This window comes from Dreissena polymorpha, chromosome 4 (assembly GCF_020536995.1).
Source record: "Dreissena polymorpha isolate Duluth1 chromosome 4, UMN_Dpol_1.0, whole genome shotgun sequence".
In the NCBI taxonomy this organism is placed as follows: Eukaryota; Metazoa; Mollusca; class Bivalvia; order Myida; family Dreissenidae; genus Dreissena; species Dreissena polymorpha.
Window position 1 is genome coordinate 138,567,025 of NC_068358.1, and position 17,878 is coordinate 138,584,902.

General features: G+C 36.2%; 1 protein-coding gene across 1 annotated transcript in view; it reads left to right on the forward strand.

The window, feature by feature from the left end:
- LOC127876893 (protein phosphatase methylesterase 1-like) overlaps positions 1–17,878 on the forward strand; it is a 28,827-nt gene that overhangs the window by 1,873 nt on the left and 9,076 nt on the right. Inside the window, exons 2-6 of the mRNA XM_052422400.1 lie at positions 6,883–6,985; positions 8,454–8,546; positions 10,819–10,876; positions 13,034–13,085; positions 14,257–14,325. Of these exons, the coding sequence (XP_052278360.1) occupies positions 6,883–6,985; positions 8,454–8,546; positions 10,819–10,876; positions 13,034–13,085; positions 14,257–14,325 (375 nt within the window). The remainder of the gene's footprint in view (positions 1–6,882; positions 6,986–8,453; positions 8,547–10,818; positions 10,877–13,033; positions 13,086–14,256; positions 14,326–17,878) is intronic.

Below are 17,878 nucleotides of genomic sequence, written 5' to 3' on the forward strand. Positions count from 1 at the left end.
ATCAACGAAGCTTTCGTGGCAACTTTGCAACTTTCGTTCGTGAATCATAAAAGCGATAGGTAGCACAGGCGTTTCTTTAAACATTTGGTGCTGAATTGCGATTGTAGACACATAAAAGTCACCAAGATTAAACGTTGTATCGCAAAAAAGTTCTACATGGGAGTTTTTTATTTGAATTAGTTTTTTTACTTCGTCTAATAATTCTTTATTTCCTACGATTATTTCCAAATCAGGCGTCGTTTTTATGCTTAAAACATAACCGTTTAGTTGCGAAACCAATAAATGCAACGAATACATTGAGTCGTGAGAGAGTTTGTTTTTGTTCTGTACGTTTATTTTTAAATTTTGAAGTTGTTTTAAATTTCTCGGGGCGCTAACACCCTGCAATTTCGTCCCTGGCGATAGCTCAGATCTTATTTTTTCCAAAATGTGTTTCGGATTTTCATTGTTAATGACGGAATTTTTCATTTGACTCATTACAGATGGTTTTGTTCGCCTATGTATTCGGTTGTTTCGCTTCCTATTACCATGGGGTAGTGCTTGATATTGACTGTCATCACCATAATATACAATTACTGTTTTACCATTGTAATCTTCATTTAAATATTGGAATACGTGCTTTTGAAATTTGTCACTTACAACGCCTTTGTTCTTTATTTTAAAAAATATCCTCTGAATAACTTTACCTTCAAAATTATATTGTACCCTACCGTTTTGTTTCCAAATGTAGCCGTCTGCTCTCCAATCGCCCCGTTGGTTTAATAATCCAGAGTCACTAAATAAGAATACACATCCGGCTTTGGGTTTAAAAGGTGGTTCCTGTGTTGTACTGTCTGGTAATTTGGATTCTAGTATGCACGATGCCTCCCCGTATGAAATTGGACGATCAGTAGTCGAAAATAACGGAACGTCAGTCCCACCCCCAACAAGCTTACGTTGTCCCGACACAGGCGACGTAGAATCCGGCGATGACATCCGCTCCTCAGGCGACTTCCGCGGTCCCGACACCGGCGACTTCAGCTTCCCCGACACTGGCGACTTCCCCTGTCCCGACACCGGAGACTTACGATATTCCGACACTGGCGACTTAAGCCTCCCCGACACCGGCGACTTCCGCTTTTCCGACAACGGCGACTTCCGATGTCCCGACCCCGGCGACTTACGATATCCCGACACTGGCGACTTCAGCTTCCCCGACACCGGCGACTTCCGCTTTTCCGACAACGGCGACTTCCGATGTCCCGACCCCGGCGACTTTCGCTGCCCCGACCCCGGAGACTTAGGGTGAAACTTTCCGCCCAGATAAGGTGCAGATGGCAGGTCACGGACGCTTTCGTACACTACCCTATTCTCTATTGCAGTGCAGATGCGTGAAGCTCTATCGTCGTGTCGACAACAAGGCAAACAAGGATTGTTTGACTTCCGATACTCGACGCGCCCCGACTTCCGGCTAGCAGAGAACTTAACGGTTGTCCAAGTTTCAGCATATGTTCGACATGGAGGTGATGGAGGAGGTGTTGAAGGACCCTCGGTCATCTGTATGCGTACTGCTTCGTTCTTCGCAAATGGTACAGCCGGGTGTACCACACGCTTCACTGCAACAAGCTTACGTTGTCCCGACACAGGCGACGTAGAATCCGGCGAATCCTGCTTTATCAATACTGATGGTACAGTCGGGTGTACCACACGCTTCACTGCACTGATGGCACTCCCTAGGTTCTCTGACAACAGTTCAGTACCTTCTATGCTGAGATGAAGCCCATCTCTGCCCAGCAGCCGACGATGTGCACCGGACATGGAGTGGAACTGCCACTGACTGATTATGGTCAACCAATCAAAAGACCCCGCCAGCTCGCGAAGACGGCAGTTGACTTCCGCCGCAACGGCATTCCATTCCTCAAGGAATATGGATTCCGATTCAATTCGCCTAGGTGTCTGTTCGTGAAACAGATCGCGCCCTCGTGGTAGTATCTCAGATACGAGAATACACGACTGTGGGGACAAGGAATGAAATCTGAAGCAGAGATCCTTGACTTCTTCTGCGATGTGAGCTGCAGAGCTTCGTTAGCACCAACAACGAGGGCAATGGTCTTGATCTGCGGACAATACGAATAATGCTGATGATATATACTAAGAAGGGATTTGCGGTTGATATGAACAAAGAAGGAAACCGCGGATGATATGTACAAAGAAGGCATTTGCGGATGATATATACAAAGAAGGAAACTGCGGACAATATGAATAATTAATAAATATGCGGATGATATATACAAAGAAGGGATTTGCGGATAATATATACAAAGATGGAAACTGCGGACAATATAATTATTAATATACAAATGATATATACAATGATGATATATACAAAAAACGAAACTGTGGATGATATATAGTCTGCTTATCTTAGTATAAGTGTACATAGTAAAACACACCAATGGCGGCTGAGCGCAAAATGTAGCGCTCGGCCGCCAAAATAATCTGTAAAGAGCGGATGATATATACAAAGAAGGATTATCGGAAAGAGCGGATGATATGAACATAGAAGGAAAGAGCGGATGATATGTACAAAGAAGGAAACTGCGGATGTTATGTACAAAGAAGGCATTTGCGGATAATATATACAAAGAAGGAAACTGCGGACAATATGAATAATTAATAAATATGCGGATAATATGTACAAAGAACGAAATTGCCAAAATAATCTGTAAAGAGCGGATAATATAGACAAAGGATTATCGGAAAGAGCGGATGATATGAACAATGAAGGAAAGAGCGGATGATATAGCGTATATAGTAAAGAGCGGATGATATATACAAAGAAGGATTATCGGAAAGAGCGGATGATATAAACATAGAAGGAAAGAGCGGATGATATGTACGAAGAAGGAAACTGCGGATGTTATGTACAAAGAAGGCATTTGCGGATATATAAATAATTATTAAATAATAATAAATTAATTAATTAATAATAATAATAATATATACAAAGAAGGAAACTGCGGAAAATATAATTATTAATATACAAATGATATATACAATGATGATATATACAAAAAACGAAACTGTGAATGATATATAGTCTGCTTATCTTAGTATAAGTGTACATAGTAAAACACACCAATGGCGGCTGAGCGCAAAATTTAGCGCTCGGCCGCCAAAATAATCTGTAAAGAGCGGATGATATATACAAAGAAGGATTATCGGAAAGAGCGGATGATATGAACATAGAAGGAAAGAGCGGATGATATGTACAAAGAAGGAAACTGCGGATGTTATGTACAAAGAAGGCATTTGCGGATAATATATACAAAGAAGGAAACTGCGGACAATATGAATAATTAAAAAAATGAAAAATTATTACTATAGAAATGAACTTACTGATTTCTGGCACAATTGCTTGTAAAATTCCAGGTGACCGCGCATGAAATCTTTCACTTTAAATCCAGGGTATGGGAACACTGGGCACAAAGTGCTCGACTTAAGATACTTAGTCTGTGAATGTCCAACTATCATGGCCATAATGACACTATTTCTGCACACACACACACAAAAAAACACACGCTTTAATAATAAATATTTATTACGAAAAAACACTGTGTAATGCTCAGTATACTATAGATATGCTGTAAAGGTTTGTAAAAAAGCTCGATGATTTTGAAATATATATACGCAGTCGACATTTACTCTATCCTTACAGCTGGTAAAAGGTGTGACACGAGGCTTTGATCATATACGTGTTAATGTAAATTAAAGGTACAATTGACTGACGATAGTTACAGTTTGTTAAAGGTGTGACCTGTGGCTTTGATCATATACTTGTTAATGGAACTTAAACGGTACAACTTACTGACAATCTTTACAGTTTGTTTAAGGTGTGACATGCGGCTTTAATCATAAAATTGTTAATGAAAATTAAAGGTAAAACTGACAATTTTTAATTCATGAAATTAACATATTCATATTTGCTGCACATAATACATACTGCGTTTATGTATTTTTACTTGCATGTGCAATTAGTGAAGATGTCATTAGAAAATATTTCCTTCGAAATTTGTTAAGTTTAATGTTTACGTTATCTCAATCATATATTGGTAAAAACCGTTATGCTACGCTTTAATGATCTGGGTGACTTGTTATCAAGATTATTATCAGCTTATCAACAATTAGTTTAAAATAACATGCCAATTTCTTGTGTACTAGAAGCAATCGATAATCGATAATGCGCTAAATAGCTTCAATAAGGACACTAAGGGTGCGTATTAATGATAACAATAGGGAGTCTTACCAGTTGTTGTTTACTTGTTTTCAGAAAAAAGACAATAACGGTGCAGATATATTTTTTTTTTTTTTTTCCTTCCTTCATAAATGACTCTTATCACACAATGATTTCATCTATACTTCGGAAAACATAAAATTAACCCAAGGCACACATATAAATATATATTATGTTGCTTTTGTGGATAAAAAAGTAATTCGTTTCATAAATCTAACATTACTGATGAGTTTATTATCAATAAAGTAATGAATGCTATTAAAATTGGATGTGCAATAAAACTTGGTTTTACAAACAAATAATAATCTTATCATCCTTTTTCATTGCATCATAGCCAAACATATTTTAAATACTAATTCGTGTTAGCCAGTCACACCATTCAGTGTTCTATGGTATATTGCCGTCTTTGTTTATTATGTCCGCAGTTTCCTTATTTGTTCATATCATTTGTATATATCATCCGCTGTTTCCTTCTTTGTTCATATCATCCGCTCTTTACGATAATCCTTCTTTGTCTATATTATCCGCTCTTTTCAGATTTTTTGGCATTTTCGTTCTTTGTATATATTATCCGCAGATTTATTAATTATTTTAAGTTTAAAGAAATTCTTAATTATTTTTTTTAGATAAAGTGGCGTTTATACATTTTCATATTCTAATAATAATATTGTGTCTATTTAAGTTGTAATTTGTTCGAGTTGTGCCATAAAAATGTTATTCATAAACTCTATTTATTTTAATATAATAATGTTTTTCTTTTCATAAACTCTATTCATTTTAATATAATAATGTTTTTCTTTTCCTTATTTGTATATATTATCCGCTGATTCATAATGTCCGCAGATTTAATAATTATTTATATATCAGCAAATCCCTTCTTTGTATATATCATCCGCAGATTCCTTCTTTGTATATATCATCCGCTGTTTCCTTCTTTGTTCATATCATCCGCTCTTTCCGATAATCCTTCTTTGTCTATATTATCCGCTCTTTTCAGATTTTTTGGCAATTTCGTTCTTTGTATATATTATCCGCAGATTTATTAATTATTTTAAGTTTAAAGAAATTCTTAATTATTTTTTTATATAAAGTGGCGTTTATACATTTTCATATTCTAATAATAATATTGTGTCTATTTAAGTTGTAATTTGTTCAAGTTGTGCCATAAAAATGTTATTCATAAACTCTATTTATTTTAATATAATAATGTTTTTCTTTTCATAAACTCTATTCATTTTAATATAATAATGTTTTTCTTTTCCTTATTTGTATATATTATCCGCTGATTCATAATGTCCGCAGATTTAATAATTATTTATATATCAGCAAATCCCTTCTTTGTATATATCATCCGCAGATTCCTTCTTTGTATATATCATCCGCTGTTTCCTTCTATGTTCATATCATCCGCTCTTTCCGATAATCCTTCTTTGTCTATATCATCCGCTCTTTACTATATACCCTATATCATCCGCTGTTTCCTTCTTTGTTCATATCATCCGCTCTTTCCGATAATCCTTCTTTGTCTATATCATCCGCTCTTTACTATATACGCTATATCATCCGCTCTTTCATCCGCCTTTTAGTACGTGCCTGAACTTATAGCATGTCTATCCATAGTATCAGCCCTCTTAATGAAAACATTCGAATTTTGGAACTGAACAGATACAAAAAAACGCATGTGTCATATGTCAATCTATAGTTAAATGTGTATTCTTGGGCATAACAATGAAAAATGCATTTAAATCGGCAATGTTTTGACAAAATAATAGCTAGACTTGGCTCCCTTTAGTAATCTGTTTCATGTACATGTGCACCTTGTCTCATGGTATCGTCCCTTCTGATTGCGCACTCTATGCGCATGTGCTTGTTATAAAAAAATTATATAAAGGAAAACCGAAACTCTTGCTCATTTTGTTTTAAAATATTTTTACATTTTATTGAAAAATAAGCGGCATACAACACATTTGGTAAAGCTACTATTAATCCATTAACAAACTACTTACTTGTGTGTTACGTAATTTAAAAATCATTGCATCACCCTGGAATAAACATGACCTTATGATCACCGGAAATCATCAGAATGATCGTTGAAGTAGTCATGGATAACCATCAAATAAGTTAAAACTTCTAAAAATTGAAAAACATTAACTTTCCAGCACTTCATGAAGGTTTTTCGTTATGGGGACGAAATTATGAGGAGGGGCGATACTATGAAAGTAAGGAATATATGTCACTCTGATCCTGATACAGTGTGATGTCATGCACAACCTAATTTATATAAATATAGTAATATTAGAGTTATTGCCTTTTGTTTTTACCCTAAACATCTGGTAACATTATCTGTTACACAGTCGAGTTCAGAAATGTTTTATACAACTATGATATTAACAAGTTGACAGTATATTGAGTGATAATTTGCCAGTTTTTTTTTAATATGCTGTTTAAATAAAACATATATATATATATATATATATATATATATATATATATATATATATATATATATATATATATATATATATATATATATATATATATATATATATATATATGTATATATATTACGATAAAATCACAGTCACCTGCATTCCTTTTTTTTTTTACAGGGGTGCAAAGAAAATGCCTGGACTTGGTAGACAAAGAGACTATACACCAGTTTACTGGGACAAATATTTCGAGCATATGCATGATGTGAAAGTTGGAGAAAATGTATCTTTGTACTTAAATTGAAAACTCAATCACTGTCTCAAAACCAATGACTTCTGTCTCTAAAAACCTAGCCTACTATTATACTTAGACACGCTATCAAACTTTCAACACCTCTTTACTTAATCTATTACTAAAAACCCAAAACCAATCCATCACCCTCTAGAACCTCCATTTTCCTTTTTTTATCCCCTAAGGCGGAGGGATATAGAATTAGCACTGTCTGTCCGTCTGTCCGTCCGTCCGTCCGATATCAATGCACAAGAACCGTAACCCTAGAGTTATTGCACTTTGTGTTTTTATTTGATGTAACTTTTCAGGGCTATATCTCAGATATCATGCAAGACTTCAATCAATGAGGAAAAGTACGATTCACAATAACCGTAACCCCTCACTTTCTTAAATAAGAGTTATTGCCCTTTGTTGTTTTGTATGATGGAACTTTTTAGGGCTATATTTTAGATTCGATACAACATTTCAACATGAAACTTCATGGGTGTGTAGAGATAAATGTTAAGAAGTACCATGCACAAGAACCATAACCCGGCACTTACTTAACTAAGAGTTATTGCCCTTTGTTGTTTTTGTTTGATGTACTTTTTCAAGGCTATATCTTAGATCAGATATGCTACCAGATGTTAACATGAAACTTCATGGGTGTATACATATCAATGAGGAGAATTGCAATACATAAAAACAATTGCCCTACACTAATTATACGGTATATCAGGAGATTTGCACCCAACCATAAACAAAATGTATTTGGCTGGGGATATCAATGCTACGAATTTGCTTGTTTTAAACAAGAACTACAAATCATACACATAGTTTCATTATGAATGGAAATTGTTTTCTTTCATAGTGAAACTTATGTATGTATGATCAATAGAAATGTACACACATAAATTTAATGATTAAGCTTAAACGATTAAAAAAAGAACAGACTTGAAAACTTCAAAATTCCAGTTGAGTTGTTATAGTAATATTTTGGTCCTGTACGATTGTATAAGTAAACAAGATGTGTTTGTGAAACACTATGTCCCCCCCATATATTTGACCTTGAATGATGACCTTGACCTTTCACTACTCGAAATGTGCAGCTCCATAAGGTATACATGCATGCCAAATATCAAGTTGCTATCTCTAATATTGCAAAAGTTATGGCCAATGTTAAAGTTTGACACAAACTAACCAAGAAACAGACAGGGCAAAATCAATATGTCCCCCAGTATAGACTGGGGAAACATAAAAAGCAATACACTTTGTGCTTGTCTATTTTGTAGGAATAGAATAATGACCTGAAACCATAAATTATATTAGAACATTACATGTAGTCAGCAATAAACCCCAACATCGCAATCTGCCCCCCAACACACATACACCAGACTGAATACCTCCTTCTGATAAAAAATTGCAATACACATCCCATTCTTTTGTTGAAATTCATAACCCCCCTTATCTAAGCTATCAGATATTTCGTGTATATGAGTGTGGAACAGAAGGCCCTGTTCTTCTATTCCTGCATGGAGGAGGTTTCTCTGCCCTTTCATGGGCAGCTCTGTCGGTAAGCAGCTCCATGGCTGATGTATTTTCTTAAGAAGGATATGTATGCTTATTTCAAATGAAAATCACTAATATATGAGACCTTCTCTGGGGAAATGGGGCTTGTGCTTAACCCTTTAAGCGCTGGAACCGGATTTTAAAGGCTTTTTTTGCAAACAGTTTGGATCCAGATGAGACGCCACAAAACGTGGCGTCTCATCAGGATCCAAACTGTTTGCTATTCTGATAGTATTATTTGAAAAAAAAATCGAAGAAAATCGTATTTTTATAAATTCAGCAGACAACATTTTAGCAGACGACAAATTTCCCAGCATGCAAAGGGTTAAAGTGATGTCCCAGATTAGCCTATGAATTCCACACAGGCAAATCAAGGACAATACTTTCGCTTTTATGCAATTTTTCGTCAACTACAATAAATACTTAAACAACATGGGGAATTAATCAAATTTAAGTAAGAGCAAATGGCGTTTAAAGTGATTATTAAGTTAATAAACTGTGATAAAGATATTCAAAGCAATTTATTATATGACACTATAACAGTAGCACATGTGAAACTTTTATGTTAAACAAGTTTAATACAAAATAATAAAAACAATCTTAATACTAATGCTGTGAAGATATTGTGCCTGCATCACTCTGTATACTAGTTAAGTGTTTGAATAGATTACTTGGCATAACAAAACAGTTATAGAAAGCCAATACAAACAAATGTCAAATAATAATATTAAACAATAATAAACAACACTATTATAAAGAAATCTTGCGTTAAACTTGATAACTATTGCATAATCTTTATGTTTGTTGATAAGCTAGGTACATGATGTCATATTGTGTATACCCATGCTACATGGACAATAACTAAAAGGCAAACTTGTTAAAAACTATTATTTATATTAAATAAACCATTGTAACGTTATATAATGGTATATTCTGGATATTTAATCATTTGATGTAAATATTTGTCCAGGCTGAATATTGAAAATTACAGACCAAAGAATTAAGGACAAATGTTTGGAAAGCTCTCTAAACAAGCATTCTCATTAGATACTAATAGAGACAGGAGCTGAGAAGAATCTTCTTTATAAAGATCAATTAAAATGAAGTCAAAATTGTCCAAAGTCGAACCCAAAATGGCCTTTACAGTCTAGAATCAACACTTTTTTTTTTTTCCCAAAAACTATCAATGTATGAGAAATGCTCATTTAACAAATATCAAACTTACCATTCAGCATGAGAGCGTGATTTAAAGCTTAATTAAAACGTGACTCTCATGCTGCAAGCGTGCGACATGACTGATCTGCAAAATACAAGCACAAATTGAAAAATTAATAACAGATAGTTTTCTGTACCTTGGAGTTAGACATAAAATAAATGATTTGGGTGTGAATATGAAAATATATTACTTATGTAAATTTATGTTTGTTATCTGAACAATAGCTATCTAACCAGCCAGATTCTTTTATTATATGTTTTAATGTTATATATTAGTATTGGTTGGTGTCAAAACACTCATTTTATTATGCCCCCCTTCGAAGAAGAGGGGGTATATTGCTTTGCACATGTCGGTCGGTCGGTCTGTCGGTTGGTCCGTCCACCAGGTGGTTTCCGGATGATAACTCAAGAATGCTTGGGGCTAGGATCATGAAACTTCCTATGTACATTGATCGTGACTAGCAGATGACCCCTATTGATTTTGAGGTCACTAGGTCAAAGGTCAAGGTCACGGTGACCCGAAATAGTAAAATGGTTTCCGGATAATAACTCAAGAATGCATACGCCTAGGATCATGAAACTTCATGGGTAGATTGATCATGACTCGCAGATGACCCCTATTGATTTTGAGGTCACTAGGTCAAAGGTCAAGGTCACGGTGACCCAAAATAGTAAAATGGTTTCCGGATGATAACTCAATAACGCATACGCCTAGGATCATGAAACTTCATGGGTAGATTGATCATGACTCGCAGATGACCCCTATTGATTTTTAGGTCACTAGGTCAAAGGTCAAGGTCACGGTGACCCGAAATAGTAAAATGGTTTTCGGATGATAACTCAAGAACGCTTTTGCCTAGTATTACAATAGAAGTACTTTATATCTTGCATAAAATTATGTATTTTGTATAATGTGTATCTAAAAAGTGATGTAGCCCAAAAAAATGTACCTCTTTTGAGTGATATGCTTGTTGTGAAATGCTTTTTAATTGATTAACACAACTTAAATGGTTATTTTAGTAGTGTACATCAATGTTAACCAAAGTATGTCCTACTTCCAGAGCGCTGTGTCCCACTTGGTGAAGTGTCGATGTGCTGCCATTGATCTTAGGGGACATGGTGAGTCCCAGTGCTTGCAAAAAAAATGGGGTTCCGAGTTTCATTTAATCTATTTGAGTCTTGCTCTGCGAAAACAGGGCTTAATGCATGTGCGTGATGTGTCGTCCCAGATTAGCCTGTGCAGTCAATAAATGCTAACCAGAAACGACACTTAATAGAGATATCCTTTACACAATAATTCCATAAAAGCAATTTCATGCCTGATAAGCCTATCCTCCTAACCAGACTGTGTGAATGCATATGGCATAAGGCCTAAACAAAAGTGTTTGCTTCCACTGACATGGCCAAAAAAATTAGGGTAGGTAGGAAGGCAAATATTTTTATTATCCCCACGCTTTTTGAAAAAAAGGTGGGGATATTGTGGTTATCTCCGCCGTCCGTCCGTCCGTCCGTCTGTCTGTCTGTCCGTCCGTCCTGGCCACTATCTCCTCCTACACTAAAAGCACTAGAACCTTGAAACTTACACACATGGTAGCTATGAGCATATGTGCGACCCTGCACTATTTGGAATTTTGATCTGACCCCTGGGTCAAAAGTTATAGCGGTTGGGGTGGGGCCGCGTCAGAAATTATCACTCATTTTTTTAGGTTATTTTACATTGACTTCTTTATTTCTACACCGATTCACTTCAAATTGATACTGGACCTCTCTTATGACAATACGGTCAATCTCAACCATGCATGGCCCCATTCCCAACCCTGGGGCGCCCCGCCCACATAGGCCACACCCACCAAAAATTTCCATTTACTATAATTTTTTCATTTCTACACGGATTCACTTCAAATTGATACTGAACTTCTCTTATGACATTAGGGTCAATCTCAACTATGCATGGCCCCATAACCAACCCTGGGGCCCCGCCCACATAGACCACACCAACCCAAAATTGCCTTTACTATAATTTCTTCATTTCTACACCGATTCACTTCAAATTGATATTGAACTTCTCTTATGACAATACAGTCAATCTCAACTATGCATGGCCCCATTACCAACCCTGGGGCGCCCCGCCCACATAGACCACACCCACCCAAAATTGCCTTTTACTATAATTTCTTCATTTCTACACCGATTCACTTCAAATTGATACTGAACCTCTCTTATGACAATACGGTCAATCTCAACTATGCATGGCCCCATTACCAACCCTGGGGCCCCGCCCACATAGACCACACCCGCCCAAAATTGCCTTTTACTATAATTTCTTCATTTCTACACCGATTCACTTCAAATTGATACTGAACTTCTCTTATGACAATACGGTCAATCTCAACTATGCATGGCACAATTACCAACCCTGGGGCGCCCTGCCCACATATGTCACACCCACCCAAAATTGCCTTTTACTATAACTTCTTCATTTCTACACCAATTCACTTCTAATTGATGATGAACTTCTCTTATGACAATACGGTCAATCTCAGCTATGCATGGCCCCATTACCAACCCTGGGGCACACCTAGGTCAAACATTGGGCGTGGGGATACGCGTCGGCCTCTGCCGCGCCATTTCTAGTTTATTTATTCTTTTAATAGAAAATGTTGTATATGGTGCATCTTCTTTTCATTGTATTCACCCCACCCAGAGCCCTTACTATTTGTTATTATTTATAGTCTTTCCAATTGCAATTTCATGTGAATACGATAAGAAATATTATAAACCACACCGTCCGTATCACCGCATGTGTATTCGTCATTCTATTTCTTCTATAAAGAACTTCGAAAATAAATTAATGCAATTATAATTGACAAAAAATAATGTATCTGAAAACGACAGTCCGAAAAATTGTAGGTGTTTTGCACATTAAATAAAATGTGCATATCCTTTGACTGCAGAAAATAAAAACCAGTTACCTAGCAAATACGTAATTAATATACAATTTGGTTGACATATTGCTTTACAATAGCATAGTTTGTGGGTAAAAAACAACTTAATTATCACCTTTTAATTTCAAACGATAATTGGCAAATCGATAGTCGCTAGAAAGGTGTTAAGTGATCAACTTAGAAATAATTTATTTATTGTTACGCTTCTTTTCATTTGTTACAATGCGTCTCAAATGTAATGTCATATAATATGGGCAAAAGATTATTACATGAAATTTGTATACAGACAGAACCGATTTTGGATTGTATCTTATTATACTTTCTCTGACAGGTGACAGTGTCTCTACAGATGAAACAAACCTTTCTGCTGAAGTAATGTCCAGGTTAGAATTTCACATACAAATGCAAACTGATACTTTTTAGTCCCCTATGATGGGACTGTAGGTTTGCGCTGTCTGCAAAAAATGTCAGAATTCAAAAAGTATAGGGCCTTGTATGAAAGTTACTGCGACATATTTAAATTATAACTTTTCTTTTTAGTTGAAAAAATACTCTCTTCTTTTCCAAAACTAATAGCATGTGAAGATACATGTACCAAGGAAATTAACAGATTTACTGGAATCAGTTATGAATATTGCTTCTTTTCATTAACCAGGTTTTCCGAAGGAAAAAACTGGTTATTAGATTGGCGAATGCGGGCGGGCTGCTGGCGGGCTGGCGGGCGGGCGGAACAAGCTTGTCCGGGCCATAACTATGTCGTTCATTGTCAGATTTTTAAATCATTTGGCACTATTTGTTCACCATCATAGGACGGTTTGTCGCGCGAAATAATTACGTCGATATCTCCAAGGTCAAGGTCACACTTTGAGTTCAAAGGTAAAAAATGGCCATAAATGAGCTTGTCCTGGCCATAACTATGTCATTCATTGTGAGATTTTAAAATCATTTGGCACATTTGTTCACCATCATGGGACGGTGTGTCGCACGAAAGAATCACGTCAATATCTCCAATGTCAAGGTCGCCACGACTAAAAATAGATTTTTTTTTAAAACAAACTTACAAAGGGGGTTAATTTTGTTTGTTCATTTCAAAAGTTCAGTTTGAGTTTTCTCCCTTTATCAGATTTTTTTTTCACAATGAAAACCTGGTTTTGTGACAATTTTGTCCCTTGTTTTTATCTTAAATTGAGCTGCTTCATGCAAAATAAATATTCTTGTGCGTATGCTCTCGCATATTTAATAAAACTGTCAGTGCATAAGGCAAGCCTGTTATTGTTGCATAGGATGAAAGTGGGTATATTGGAGTTACTCTGTCGTTGTGTAATTTTGTAGGTTGGTCTGCTGATCGGTCCCAAAAAAATGTGATACAACTTCCACTTTTCTCAAGCAATTAAGTTAAAACTGTTATCACCATGTAGGGTAAATGTTCAAAACCACTTTTTCATCCACAATTGTCCTAAATTTCATATTTTTTTCCCATGAAAATAGCTGTCAAAATGTAGTGTGTCATAATACTCACATTTATGACAAAGCTTTATTTCATGTATATTTCAGTGATGTTGGTGGAGTGGTACGTGAGCTATTTGGAGAGGAACCACCACCCATTGTCCTGGTGGGACATAGGTAGAGGGGGATGTTTTATTTAGAATGAAATTCCACTACATGAATTGTGATAGACTTTAAGTTTTTTCAAAGATGTAATATTGAATGTTTTTGGCAAAGTTTTGATATTTATTATGATTATCATAACTAACCAAGCAAAATGTGCTGTTAACCACACAAGGCCATCAATAAAAATGTCTTTGGTTGCATTTACTTATCTACCGAACAAAATTGTCCCTACTCAGGAGATTTGGGGGGTAAAATCAAACTTGTCGCCATCTAACAGAGGCTGTTGAAGATTTTGAAAATTGTGTATTTGATCACCATGCTGTGAAAGTTGAAATTTTTCTTCAATATACCAAGTACTGGTTGTACTCAGGAGACTGTCTGTAAAATGTGCTAATTACCCTCTGATAATTAACCTCAGAAATTTAGCAAAGTCAAGCTGAAATAAATACTGGTAAGATATTTTAAAAAAGAACTTTAAGCAAAACAACCCCTTTGTTTTCTTCAAGTAATGCCATTTTAAGCTCACCTGATTGCTCAGGTGAGCTTTTCTGACCGGTCTTTGTCCGTCGGTCCGTTAACATTTGCTCATAAACACTCTAGAGGCCACATGAAACTTGGTCAGAAGCTTTGCTCCAATAAAATCTCGTCCGAGTTCGAAACTGGGTTGTGCCGGGTCAAAAACTAGGTTATAGGTCTAAAAAAGAAAAACCTTGTTAACACTGTAGAAGTCACATTTTATGTTCAATCTTCATGTTACTTTGTCAAAATGTTTGTCTTAATGATATCTTGATTGAGTTCAAAAGTGGTACTGGTCTGTTGAAAAACATGGCCGCCAGTGGGCGGGGCAGTTTTCCTTATTTGGCTATAGAGAAACCTTGTAAACACTCTAGAAGTCACAATGTTAGTCCAATCATCATGAAAGTTAATCAAAACATTGGTTTTATTGATATGTCGGACAAGTTCAAAAATGGTCCAGATTGGTGAAAAACCATGGCCACCAGTGAGCGGGGCATTTTTCTCTATATGTATTTAGTGAAAACATGTGAACACTCTAGAAGTTACATTCTTGGCCCAATTTTCATGAAATTTGGTCAGAACATTTGTTTCCTTGATATGAGAGTTGAGTTGGAAAATGGTTCCGGTCAGTTGAATAGCATGGCTGCCGGGGGTTGGGGGCAGTTTTCTTATACATATATAGCAACAAAAAGCTTGTGAACACTCTAGAAGTCACATTTTTTGCCCAATCATCATGAAACTTGGTGAAAAGATTGGTTTTATATATATATCTCAGATGAGTTTGCAAATGGTCCCAATGGGTCAATAAACATGGCTGCCAGGGAAGTGGGGCAGTTTTCCTTATGTGACTAAATAGAGAGAAACCCTGTGATCGAACACTATAGAAGTCACATATTTTGCCTAATCATCATGAAACTTAGTCAATTTATTGGTTTTATTGATTTCTTGGACAAGTTGGAAAATGGCTCAGATCGGTGAAACACACTTTTTAGCTCACCTGATTGCTCTGGTGAGGTTTTAGGATTGGTTTGTAAACACTCTCACAATCACATTTCTCAAGCATTCTTTATCAAAGTTGCTGAAAGATCTCAGTCAAGTTTGATGATGAGCAAAATCACATAATTAATGCCATAATTTTTGCTCCTAGATTGTCCAAATTTTAATTATATTATACAAAATCCTTGTAAGCAAAGTTTGATGTTTGGTAAGGGGGGTCAATTAAAAATATAGGTCACCATTTCAATTCTTACAAAACTAAAACACTCCATATGCCAGAGTTTTGGTTCAATAATGATGAAACTTGACCAGGATGTTTGTCTGGTCAATATCTAGGTCAAGTTTGACGTTAGGTAAAGATTGAATGAACCGACTCCTCTCAGGTGAGCGAACTAGGGCCATCTTGGCCCTCTTGTTTTTGAATGATCGTCTAATAAATTACCACACCCCACATTATACCCCCTATCAACCCTCCCCCCTCCCCAATTTATTTTTTTTTCCTTTTTTTATTTTTAGCTCACCTGAGCGATAGCTCGAGGTGAGCTATTGTGATCACTCAGCGTCCGGCGTCCGTCCGTCCGTCCGTCCGTATACAAATTTGTAAACATCTTCTTCTACTAAACCATTGAGCCAATTTCAACTAAATTTCATGTGGAGCATCCCTAGGTCATGGGACAAAAGAATTGTTAAAAAAAATTTGATCACATAACCAAGATTGCCGCCATGACCATATATGGTAAAAACCTTAAAAAATCTTCTTGTCAGAAACCGCTCATCAGATTTTCAAAAAATTTCACAGGGATGACCTTTGAGGGCTCCCCTGAAAAAGTTGTTCAAAGAAATTTGATTCGTCAAAAAACATGGCCGCAGGAGCTCGTTGAACTTTGCATGTTTATTGGTTTTTGCCTATTTTGTGAAAACTTTCAAAAATCTTCCACATTTTTTGTCCGATCCTTTCCAAATTTGCACAGTGTCTTTATATCAATGAGGACACACACCCTACAAAAAATGAGCATTATTGGTCCATGAAGTACAGAATTACCTCCCCTTGAATTGAGAAAATGGTGTTTATGCAATAAAGTCCAAATTTTTCATCCAATTCTTTCCAAACTTGTAAGGATTTAGCATGGTTCAAACAAGGGAAACAACTACGGTTTATGCATGTTCTTTTTATTACAGATTTGCCTCCCTTTAATTCATTCAAAATCTCAATTAACAGCAGAGATTCCAAATCTGACCTGTAAATGAGCCCCATATTTACTGCTGGTGCTATGTTACCTTTTCCCATTTGATCATTCTTAAGTATTGGTCTTGTAATGCTGCTACTGCTACTGCTACTGCTACTGCTACTACTACTACTACTACTACTACTACTACTACTACTACTACTACTACTACTACTACTACTTCTACTACTACTACTACTACTACTTCTACTACTACTACCACTACTACTACTACTACTACTACTACTACTACTACTACTAGTACTACTACTACTACTACTACTAGTACTACTACTACTAGTACTACTACCACCACCACCACCACCACCACGTCTACTATTACTACTTCTACTACTACTGGCCACTACTACTACTACTTTTACCACTACTACTACTACTACTACTACTACTACTACTACCACTACTACTACTACTACTACTACTACTTCTACTACTACTTCTACTACTACTACTACTACTACTACTACTACTTCTACTACTACTACTACTACTACTACTACTACTACTACTACAACTACTATTACTACTACTACTACTACTACTACTACTACTACTACTACTACTACTACTACTACTACTACACCACCACCACCACCACCACCACAATTCACAGTGACAAAAAACGTATTCACACAATGGCTGCTACTACAACTTATAGCCCATATAGGGGGGCATGCATGTTTTACAAACAGCCCTTGTTTCTATGGGATTTTAACCACAACTGTTCATGTTTATCTCCGACACATATTTTTAGGTCACCTGTCATGAAGTGACACAGTGAGCTTATGTGATCGTGTGATGTCCGG